Source organism: Podarcis vaucheri (genome assembly GCF_965113315.1).
Source record: "Podarcis vaucheri genome assembly, chromosome: 18".
NCBI classification, from domain to species: domain Eukaryota; kingdom Metazoa; phylum Chordata; class Lepidosauria; order Squamata; family Lacertidae; genus Podarcis; species Podarcis vaucheri.
The window spans coordinates 13,076,753-13,088,588 of NC_138756.1; the positions used below are offsets into that span (position 1 = coordinate 13,076,753).

General features: G+C 50.3%; 1 protein-coding gene across 3 annotated transcripts in view; it reads right to left on the minus strand.

Moving 5' to 3' along the window:
- LOC309522778 (3',5'-cyclic-AMP phosphodiesterase 4C-like) overlaps positions 1-11,836 on the minus strand; it is a 54,833-nt gene that overhangs the window by 17,583 nt on the left and 25,414 nt on the right. For 2 of the 3 annotated variants that reach the window (XM_082206333.1, XM_082206334.1), the window contains 5 exons: positions 3,797-3,988; positions 2,857-2,893; positions 2,419-2,492; positions 2,048-2,100; positions 140-252 (listed from right to left, as the gene is read on the minus strand). In XM_082206333.1, coding sequence (XP_082062459.1) covers positions 140-252; positions 2,048-2,100; positions 2,419-2,492; positions 2,857-2,893; positions 3,797-3,988 — 469 coding nt within the window. Of the gene's footprint in view, positions 1-139; positions 253-2,047; positions 2,101-2,418; positions 2,493-2,856; positions 2,894-3,796; positions 3,989-8,596; positions 9,430-11,836 lie in introns of those variants that run through there. The other variant, XM_082206335.1, reaches the window with a different exon arrangement.

The window sequence follows — 11,836 nt, forward strand, 5'->3', positions numbered from 1 at the left end:
GAGGCTGGTTGCTGGATCTGACCCACCTCAAGCATCCTCTTCTGCCAGGCCAGATGCCATCCAGGATGGCGGCTAACGGACTGAGGTTGAGCCTTGTCCCTTTGGGGCTGGGGGTCCCACCCTGAGCCGGGCGCCTTACCTTGTTGGAGGCCATCTCGCTGACCGAATGCCTCGTCTGCAATGTCTCCAGCTGGTCCAAGCACCAGTCCAGTTCCTCCAGGGTCTCCACGGCCAGCTTTTGGGAAGCATCTTCTGCGGAGAGGCAAGAGGCACAATCCTGTCTGCACGGAGCGCCAGCAGCTCTCGAGGGGACATGCCCAGCATGGAGAGGCTGCCGCCAGGGGGTTGGGTGACCCTTGGGTGCCCCCCGGTGAGACCTTCCACATTCAAAGCAGCTGCTCCATCACCGCGGTCATTTCACCAGTCCAAATAAAGGGCTGGTTTAAACGGGAGGAGAACTGGTCCACTTAGCTCAGTGTTGTTTACACAGGCAGGCAGCATCTCTCCAGGGTTTGAGGCAGGAGATTCCCATCTCCTACCCAGAGGCATTTCCTGCCCCCAGCAGTGAGCCTAGCCGTGGTGCCCCCTTTTAAATCTCCCCAAGCGGCCATGTCTACATCTGCCTCGTTTGCATAAGCTCTTCCTATGGCCTGAGTCTTGTGTATCTGTGCATTTGTGTGCATTTGTGGCTTCCACACCACCCGGCTCACGAGTTTCCTCAATGCCAGAGGTCGGGCAAAGGGGGAATGCAGGCAGGGACCAGGCGGTCAGGGTGGCATGGTGGAGAGAGAGAAGGAGGCAGGCCCGGAGGCAGAGACAGGGGAAGGAGCGAAAAGCAGAGAGTTTTTGAATAATGAAAGAAGTGACGTCAATCGGAGGCTAGAGCCGCAGAGGTGGCATTAGAAAAGAGAAAGAGAGGGAGGAAGAAAGCAGGAGAGGGAGGGAGGAAGGAACTTCCCGGGTCGTAAGCGGACTGCAGATGCTTTGTGCAGAGCAGGGAGGAGACGGGAAGGCCCTGGGAACCGGGATATGACACACACACACCCCGCCTCTGCCACGGACCCAGTGAATCTCCAAGATGCTTTGATTGACAGCCACAGACCTCGCCACCTCCCTCAGGCTCTGCATGTTTTAAAACACGCATGACCCCAATTTAACAGGACCACAGCCTGGTGCTTAGAGAGCCTGCTTTGGAAGCAGAATGTCCCGGGTTCAGGTCCTGCTGGCGTCTCCCGATGGGGCTGGGAATATCCTCCTTTCGCACCTGACGCTGAGTAAATGAGCTAAAATGAATAAATTGTGGGATGTGATCCATGAGAGGCAGTCAAGTACTGCATTCCTTGTAATGCTAGAGAAGACACGCGAGGGAATGTTTGCTCCAGCCGGTCGAAACTTCCTGTTCCTCCTGGCTGCAGCATCCTTCCTTTGGCATGTGACCTTACCTGTCCAGGTAACAAAAGGACGAGTCACGCAGCACCTCTCTCTCTTTTTTACTTCCTTCTTCGTTTGACCCGCTTCTAGCTAGGACTGCTCTGCTAGCTCTCAGAATCACTGGGATTATCCCCCCATATGGGGCAGATCCACATGTACATATTTGTAACTAAGTCTGCCTCCAGGAATCCAACTGTGAACTGATGTGAGTCAACTTCTTTCATTGGTTTTGTGGAAAAATTATGAATAAAATCTTTTTTTAAAAGGGGGAATGTTCTTCACAAATAAAATACAACTGGCTCCCCCAGGAGGGAATGACAGCTGTCAATCTAGGGGGCTTCCGAAGAGGATGAGACAAATTCATGGAGTTCAGGTCCCACACTTAGGGGTCTGGCTATTCCTGGTTCCAAGAGTCGGTGTGTTTAGTTGTCTACTCACCCCACATTTTGCTTCCCTGCACCTTTCCTAATTGCAAAAAAATTCCTTGTAGGGTTTCTTATAGGGGATTTCTGGCACAAGGGCAACAGAAGGCTTTCTTCTGTGCATACCCACATTTCACTGGTGGGCACCTTCCCCCCCCAAAAAAAAAAATTGTCAGGGCCCAGATGGAACTCACCTGGCAGGTTGACTTTAGATGTGGGCAGCAGGTTGGGAACTCCAGACGCTCTCCTGTAAGAGACAGAGCATCTCTGAGCCCCCAGTGTCATATTTGGCGGCAGAGGGGATTGTGATCAGGTCCCTGTCAGAGTGAAGTGAGTGTTCTGGTTTTCAAACATTTCTCGAAGCAATTAAGAAATAATTAATTGCAACATTCCGTGTGTAAGACGACCCCCAATTTTAAACTGTAAAAATCTGGGCAAAAATATAGTCTTCTACATAGAAAAATGCAGTATACTTTAGGAGAAAAAGGCCTGTACTTTCTCCAAATTACTACCCCCATCTCACACTTTCAATTGGTGCAAAGCTCTCTCTCTCTCACTCACTTACTTGCTGCTGAGGCGTTCCTGCAGGTGGGTCAAGATGGCGAAGTTACTGCGCACCGTCCGCAGGCTGGCCAGGACCTGGAGGGGGTGGAAGGAAGGAAGGAAGTACTTTCAGAATCAGCTGCATGCAATGTTTGCTCCCCCTCATGCATGCTGATGCAGCCAGTCGTGGCTAATCCCTTTAACTATTGCAAACCACAAACCTGCAGGGCTCATGTACCTTTAGTAATTGCAAAAAAGAGCAGGACTCGTGTACCTTTAGCAATTGCAAAAACCTCCAGGGCTCATGTACTTTAGTAATTGCAAAAAAACTGCAGGGCTCCTGCACCTTCAGTAATTGCAAAAAACCACAGATAGGGTTCCTGTACCTTTAGTAATTCCTAGCCTTTCCTCCCACTCTCATTCCCTCAAGCGCAGACCCCAACCCTGAAGAGATTCCTACCTGTGCAAAAGGAGTGACAATCAAGTCTTCTCCATGCCTGCAACAGAAGAGGTAAAACCTGTTAATCCCAAATAGGACAGACGAGGGCGCTGGTTCGGATTACGGTAATTGCACTTTTGCTGCATTGTGGAAGAGTTTGCTTCCAAGGTAGGCTAGCAAATCCACCTGGCATTTCCAGATTAAAAACAGATAAATGAGTTGCAGGACCTCAACCTGCCCTCCACTGGGCATCGCAGAAGGCGCTGAGCCCTTTCCCTGCATGCGGAAAGCGGTTGGGGGTCCTCAGGCTTCGTTCTGATGCTTGGGAAGAACACTCCCAATTCTATAAAATTCTAGGGGATTCAAATTGTAATGCAGAAGCGGAAATGGAGAAATAAAAGAAGCAATGCAGATACATTGAAAAACCACAATGCATCTAGAGCGATGCAGGGCAGTTGCCACAACAGACTTGCAAATTTGTTAAGTGGTCCACCAGCGGAATATTATGATTATTATTTAGGGAAGTTTTTAATGAATGCTGTTTCAATCTATTTTTAACCTTCTGTTGGAAGCTTCCCAGAGTGGTTGGGGAAACCCAGCCAGATGGGCGAGGTAGAAATAATAAATTATTATTATATTCCTATTTTTATTTTCAAGGGAACTGGAGATTCACTGCTTTGAGCGTTTTGCCCTCCACCAATGTAAAAAGCCTGGAGTGAGTCTTACAGCTCAATACTGGGGTGTTTTTTTTGGGGGGGGACGACTCAGCAGAATTCAATTTCCATATGCCTCCCCCCCCCACAAACCCTCTCCAAAAATGCCAAGCCCCCCAGGCACCTGCGGCCTTTTTTCACCCCAGCCAGACTGACAGCTACACCTTCCCTCACGGAAACCGCACTGCCAACACCCCCAGGGCGTTGCCTTTGAATCGCCTGGCGCCCGGCGCTCTGCACATGCTCACATGTCGCTGGCAACCGAGGAGTTGCGGGACATGGCCTTGGGCGAGAGGTCGTAGTCGCTGTCCGAGCGGTAGAGGAAGGACTCGCGGCGCTGGCCGTGGGGGGTGGCCCCCTGTAGCACCAGCCCCAGGCCAGGGTGGGTCTGGGCGTCCAGAGGGGTCCGTCCCGGGGAGAAGCCATTCTCGAGGTCAAAACTGGGGGGGGGGGAGAAAGAGAGGAGAGAGGGGCGTCAGGTGCAAGAAACAACAGCCACCCCATGCCATTTCCCACCACCGGGCATTCGGAGGTAGACTGCCTCTGACGATGGAGGCGCTACTTATTCGTTCTCCCACGATTTAGCAGGCACACCTCTTTTGATTTATTTCTCTATTGTTCCATCTACATCCCAGGAGCTCCAGTCAGCACAGACGCATCTCCCCATTTTCATTTTATATATACCGTATTTTTCCGTGTCTAAGACTATCCTTCCCCCTAAATTTTCGAAGTTTAAAATCAGGGGTTGTCTTATACATGGACAGTGCATAGTGCATTTTCTTAATTTTGGGTTAAGAAAAATAGGGGTCGTCTTATACATGGGGATGTGTTATACACGGAAAAATACGGTATATATAATTTTCTGTTTTACAATTTAGAATACTCATTTAAACTTCCTAAAAATGACTTCCCTTATTCTCTTTCCATGGTTCATTTTGCATGTCATAAATCCCTGCCTATTTTCACAAAAACTAAACCATTCAGTATTCCATTATTGCATCCATCAAAACTTATTTACACTGTTGAATTTATCGTAATGCTGCCAGCATTTTCAAATATACACAATATCCCCATATATTCAATAACCGTTTTCCAATCTCCTCGCTAAACATATGTTCTTCTTGTTCTCTTATTCTATATGTTAAGTCCGCAAGCTGCGCATATTTTGCCGACTCAAGTTGCCATTCTCCTTTGGTTGGGCCCTCACTCGTTTTCCATTTTTGGGCCTAAAAAAACATGGGCCGCAGTAGTGGCAGACATAAATAACCTTTTTTGACATCTGAATTATCCCCAACAAAAAGGACTCTGGTTCTCCCCTAATCGTCACAACCACCCTGGAGACTAGTATTGGGGAGTCAAAAACAGGCCTTGCAATTTATTTTGATTTGATTTTGCATTGTTGTTTTTATTTCTGTTATTTTTGAAAACGAATAAAATGTTAACAAAAGAAGAAAATGAGTCTTGCAGGATTCTGCAGCAGTGCTTTAGCCTACGGCTTAATTTAATTCTTCCTTTTAAAAAGAAAAGGCACAACTTTTCCTGCATAAACACGAATGCCAGTTCCCGACTGCCGACAGCAAGAGCTGTAAAACAGACGGTTGGATTCTGCATATTTTCTGTCGCTGCTGTGTACGTGAAAAAGCTCGTTCTCCCCCCCAAAAAGATGAAGTACGTAAGCCAGGATGGGGGGCAAAGCCTGCGGTTCTCCAGATGTTTCTCCCTCTGCTCCCGACTCCTGACCCAGGCAAAACAAATAATCGCTTCCTAGGCTTTCATCTCAGATATATATGTGTTTCTAGAGACGAGAAGCTCTCGGGAGATGGCCCAGTTTTCATGAATTTAGGAACCGGCTCCTGTTCTCACGCCAAGGGCCTTGCTCTCTCCCCCCCCCCCGCCCAAGCTGGGACCTGCCGCCTCTCGTCTTGTGGCAGGGAGTTCCGTAGGCTAGCATGCCCCCTGCATTTCCTGAAGGCAGACTTAGTTACCAATATGTGCATGTGGAGCTGCCCCATATGGGGGAATAATCCCAATATCTGGACTGAGCGGTGACCCCCCTCATTGGGGCAAAAGAGGGTCACAGCAGCACCCTTTTCGCGGATGCCAAACCCCAGCGGCCCCCTCCTTCCCATCTGCCCACCCCAGTCTCTGCCTGCCTCCGCTGTCTCCCTGTGTCTGGAGCGGCCGGGGCCACTCTCGCCTGCTGGCCCTGCGCCCATTTCCATGACGCCGTGAGAGAAAAAGCGTGCGGCCCCCCAGGGACTTGGAAGAGAAGGGCGGAGGCAGGGAGCCAAGATCCACAGGTGTTACAGACATCAGGGGAATCGTAGAGTCAGAAGGGATACCCAGCGGTCATCCAGCCTGACCCTCCTGCAATGAGGGAATCTCAGCTCAAGCATCCCTGACAGATGGCCATCTGACCTCTGCTTCAAAACCTCCAAGGAAGGAGAGGCCACCACCTTCCATCCCAATCAGCTCTGACTGTCAGAAAGTTCTTCCTGACAGTCGGGATCTCCTTCCTTGTGGCTCGAAGCCACGGGTTCGAGTCCTACCCTCCGGAGAAGGGGAAAACAGACTCAGGTGCATGGAAATTGAATTCCAACCTGTTCTATCATTTCAACTTTTGTACGTTAGGAATTATTTTCTTCGTTTTCAAAGATAAGACTGGGAAAGCCGTTGTGATCTATTGAAAAAAGTTTATTTCCCAAAAGCAGAAAACAGCAGAAACGTGCCAGAGAAGAGGAAATTAGATAAACCTTAAAGCGCAATTGTATGTCGTTGAGGTTATAAATGTTGGGGCTGGGTAACTCAGGGGAAGAAGTCGCTAGTTTTGTCGAACAGGAATAGAACTGTTGAGCGGCTTTCAATATGGGAAAAGAAAATGTTATTATTTTAAAAGAGAAGAGGAACAGCTGAATCTGGCCTGGCGGCAAAAGGTCAAGCCGGTGGCGTCCTCTGAGCGGGGGCATTCTTGCTCTTGTCAGCAACTGTGCTATAGCATCCTGCCCCTTTCGGTGGGACCTCCCTGTGTCTCATATCCAGCCGTGGTCCTGTGGACCTCCCTGCCACTGGATCCCTAAATAAAATCCGGGAAACGGAAAGGAGAGCTGGCAGCCACCTTGTCCTGGCCAGGCCGTACCCGATGCAGGAGTGCCTCCGTGGGGATGGCATCCTTGTCTTCCTCCTCCGGGCACCCACAGGACCCCCCCGCAGCCCCTGCCCCCCCCCCACAAAACCCATCTGACCAGGAACAAAGGGTCCCCTTTCAGCCGCTTTCCCCGGCTCACGTCAAGCCCAGACGGGGCAGAGAATCGCCCAATTGTCTCCCCAACACTCATCTCGAAGTGGATCGCAGGGTGGGGGGCGCAGGGCCAGGGGGGTGGGCTCCTTCGATGGGACCCACCGGGGTGTCCCCTCAACACCAGTGGGGTTTTATTTATTGCCGAAAGCAGCTTTGAACCAGCCTGGGGAAATAACCGAGCAAATTGATCTATCTCTTTCTCCCCCAAAACACGCCGCTCCTTGTTTTCCTTCTGGTTCGCTTCTCCTCCTGGCACCCAAACGGGACACAAAAGCTTCATTGTGGGCCGGGATCATCTGGGAAGGGATGACCGGCGGAGGGGGCTTCCCTGTCCTCCGCCCGCCGTGACCTTTGGTGACCCGGAGGGCCGTTTTGCCGCTCGCAAGGAAGCTTGCGGGGGCAGTGTGGTGACGGACGGACCCCTGCCAGGGCAAAAAGGAACCCCTTTGAACCAGAGGCCTCTGCTCACTCCATCGGCACATCCATCCACCCAGGCAAGGAAGTCAAAGGACACATTTCCGACCAGGAGAACTGCGGAACTCACTGCTGCAGGATGGAGCAATGGCTAAGTTAAGATACATCAGGGGGTTGAGGCTGGGTGTTCGTCAGTATGCGGACAATACTCAGCTCTACCTCTCTTTCCAATTGGAACCAGCGAAGGTCCTGTGTGAGTGTCTGGAGGCACTTGGAGGATGGATGGCTGCTAATAGATTGAGGTTGAATCCTGACAAGACAGAAGGACTGTTTTGGGGGGACAGGAGGCGGGCAGGTGTGGGGGACTCCCTGGTCCTGAATGGGGTAACTGGGCCCCCAAAGGACCAGGTGCGCAGCCTGGGGGTCATTTTGGACTCACGGCTGTCCATGGAGCCGCAGGTCAGTTCTGTGTCCAGGGCAGCTCCATCTGGTAGGCAGGATGAGACCCTCCCTGCCCACAGACTGTCTGGCCAGAGTGGTGCATGCTCTGGTTATCTCCCACTTGGACTACTGCCATGCGCTCTTTATGGGGCTCCCTTGGAAGGTGACACGGAAACTACAATTAATCCAGAATGTGGCAGCTGGAGGGCTTGGTGGAATATTTGCGGGCGGCTTGCGAGTGCTGACAAGAGCCTCTAGCCAAATGCGGACCCCCAAACATCTCCACCTGGCCCCCGGGGATGTTGGTGGGGGCCACAAGTACCACTGCCAGGCTGAGCTCTCGCAATGCCTCTTGGATGGTGCAGAAACCAGCTTCTTGCACATGGGGGTAAAGTTCATTCGGTGCTCTGCCCCAGCTTGCGGTCCCATTGATACAAGAGTGGCAGATGAAGATGATTGAATACGCAGAATTGGCAGAGTTGATCAGGAAAATCCAAAACCAGTATTCCAAAAAGACTGGAGTAAATTTATACAATATCAGAAGGAAAATGGCAAGCAATTAACAACACTAGCGGGACTTAAGAAGGCTTGTAAAGTTGTTGATATATACCTTTTTACACATTTGTTTAAAAATTTGACAATAGAAATGGATTTAATGCAAATGGGGGGGGTATAGATGCTATGATATAGAAAAGAATTAAGGTAAGGTTGGAGGGAGGGCGGTCGACGGCTCATTTGAGCAAATGCCATCGTTGAAAAAGATGAATGTCCTTTAGCAATATAAAATGGAAACTCAATCAATATGATATTAAAAAATAAATGCAAAAAGAGAAAGGTCCCCCCCACCCACTCGAAGGCGACCGAAGCGCGGGGCCTTATCGCAGCGTCCCCTTACCAGAGCGGGTGTGCCACCGTGAAGCGCCGCTGTAGCCGCATGCTGGGGTTGGCCATTGCCTTCCGGAAGAGGACGGGCGAGTTGTGGGGCGAGGGGGCCGGGGAGCCCCCAGGGGAGCCTTGCGCCTTGGAGGAGGGAAACATCATTCCCGCTGACCGGCAAATTCAGACGACTCGGGCAATGGGGAGTGTTGCCAGCCGACTCAGATGCCCTCGGTGCCGCACGAGACTCGAACCCAGGCCTTGCCGAGGAAGAGTCCCCTCCACTCGGAAGCCCCTGGAGGACCGGTCTTCTTTCCGCAGAGTTTCCGCAGGGGGCGCTCCGTGAAGCCCAGATCCCGGAGAGGAAGAAGGGGGTCCGCCATCCCGGCACGAAGGGAGGGCCCCGAGTGCGAAGCACGCCTCTGCTCCGTCCCGTCCCAGGAATCCTTTTGCCGAGAGGCCAGCCCCCAGCTGGGAAGCTAAACAAACGCCTTGGCCGGGCTCCAAGTGCTGAGTGCAAGTGCCAAGTTTCCCTCATCGCTGTCTCTGTCGGGACTGGAAAGGGGGTGCGACCAGCCCGGCCTCTGAGCCCACCTCTGAACAAGGCAGGCTTGCAGCCGGCCGTCCAGAAGAACCCCTTTTATTAAAAATGTAGAAGCCCCTGTGTCCGGGTGACACAATCCGGCCTTGGCACTGGTCACAGTAAACACGGCAAGAAGTGACAGGCCTGGCTCCCAAAGTTTGGCCAAGCCTGCCCTGTCATCGCGGTGCCCTTGGCGGGTCCAATTACGCTGGCAGTCAGGATCGCTCCCAAAAAAGGAGGGGGAAAAACACACCCCGGCAAATGCAAACAGTTGCTGTGACCTTTTGCTTCTGCTCTTCCCAAATATCTGCCGCTTGCTCGTCATTGTCCTCCGTTGAGAGACTGACGGTGGGAAAACACAAGCCCAACTTCCTGGTGGTTTTGCCAGGCTGCGTTTGGGGTTTGGTTTTTTAATAAGAAATGCATTGGAAAGCGAAAAGAAACAGCTCCGGGCTTTGCTTGATGTAGAACACAGAATTCAACTGGGTGGTGGTTTTTTAAAAATAGGATCATGCATGTTAAAACCAGGAATGGAGGGGGACAGTTCAACGCCCCCCCCCAAAAAAAATCTGAAGTCCTTTATAGAGTCCATAAGTGAGTTCCCTATCGGTAGGAGGGAACAACAGAGGCCAAGCAGACGACACAAAAGGAAAGAGGGATGAGGAGGGAAGAGGGAACCAAGCGAGCTCAGGCTCCGACTCTTCCACTTGTAGTTTCTACGGTCTCCAGATATAATATCTGGTTATGCAATGCGAGAAACATGAGGCTGGGCTAGACGGATCTTTCCTATGAGTTATTTAGGAAATAGAAGACATCGTTGCATGCTCTTGTTATAAGAAAAAACTGCTCCCTTTCCCTTATGGGGTATTCCACAGCTAATTTTGGCTAATTCAGCATATTCACATAATTTCTTTTGCCACTCTGCCTCAGTTGGGATCTGGGTCTCCTTTCCAATACTTGACAATTAAAACTCTGGCCGCAGTTGTTGCATAAAGAAATACACTTTTGTTCTTCTTAGGGATGTTTATTGTCATGATGCAGAGCAGAAAAGCCTCTGGTCTTTTAGTGACTATTTCTCTGACTCTCCCGTTGTTTCCTTGCCAGTGGACTAACATGGGGAGGGGGCAGAAGACCCCCTGTCGAGATGGGTGCTGTTCTGCTGTCGCCCCACCGAGCCCCACCAGGGGGCAGCAGCGCAGCGTCCCCAAAATTGGTAAAGAAGAAGATTGGCAAAATAAATTACTGAACTATGCAGGACAAATTATGGGGGGGGGGGGGGACGAAGGCAATTGCTCAATGCATATTTTCAAAGCTTTGTGTACAGGCTTTTACATTAGTATAACTTTTAAAAGTCACTTGTAATAAGATGAAGAAGATTTCAAAATTGGATTGTGAGGTATGTAAGGTTTTATGGACGTATATAAACAAGTATATTATAAAGGAACCAAGAGGGGGAGTGGAGGGAAGTCGACCCCCCAAAAAATCAAGGTTTAATTTGTTTATGACATTTTTCTTTTCTGTCTTTTCCCCCTTTTGTTATTTTTGGAAAATCAATAAATCGTTATCAAAAAAGGGGGGGCAAAATTGCAGAATATTGAACCTGGTTGAATTTGGAGGGGTTCAGTCCCCTTGCCCCCCCATAGATGGCAGCCCTGCTTTTGTGATCGATTATGCATTGGAGAACAAAAAAAAACCAGCTCCTGGCATTGCTCGATTTATAACACAGAATACAACTGGGTTGGTTTTTTTTAAGAAATACAATCATGGGACATGCAGAAAATATAAAGCAATGCTGTGCTTTTTTCATTAAAAAAATGTTTAGGGCTACTCTCATTTTCCTACTCATATTGAAATACTGCCCCCTCAATGAGGCCAAACTTAGATTCACAAAATGTTTAGGGGTATGTGTAGCCTTGCGTCCCCCCAGAAAAAAGCACTGGCAATAATTATTATTATTAATTTATTTCTACCCCACCCATCTGGCTGGGCTTCCCCAACCACTCTGGGTTGCTCCTAACAGAATATTGAAAACACGGTAAAACATCAAACATTAAAAACTTCTGTTATAAGAAGAAAAAAACCCTGCTCCCTTTCCCTTATGGGGTCTCCCAGAGCCCGCCTAGAGTCCTTAAGTGGGTTCCCTACCGGTAGGAGAAAAAACCAGATCAGGCTTACAATCCACTTTGCTTCTCAGTATTCTCTGGTTGGCCTCTGTTATTTTCTCCTACCGATAAAAAAGCTACATAAGGACTCTTGGGTACCCCATAAGGGGAAAGGAGCCGTTTTTTCTTATAACACTTTGCTCAGGAGTAAATGGCTTCTGCCCGGACGCCAAGGGCCCCCTTATGTATGAGCTCCCTCCCAGAAAAGCCGAGCGACACATCTGCTCTGCGGTGGAAATCAAATTAGCCGGCCGAGGAGAGCAGCATGGCCGCCATCGCCACTCCTCCTTCTGGCCCTAATTGGGTTAGCCTCTTGCCTATTAATGCTTGCCGAACGAAGGGACGATCGCTCACACGGCCGATGCCCTGCACAGTCCCAGAGGGGAATGGCAGGGACTCGGCTGAACCCCCAAATAAGAGGGAGGCAGTCAGCGGTGAAGATTGGCACCCCGGCTCTGGGTACTCCTAGATCCCTTGAAGGCAGTGAAGGTCCTGTGTCCGGAGGCGCTTGGAG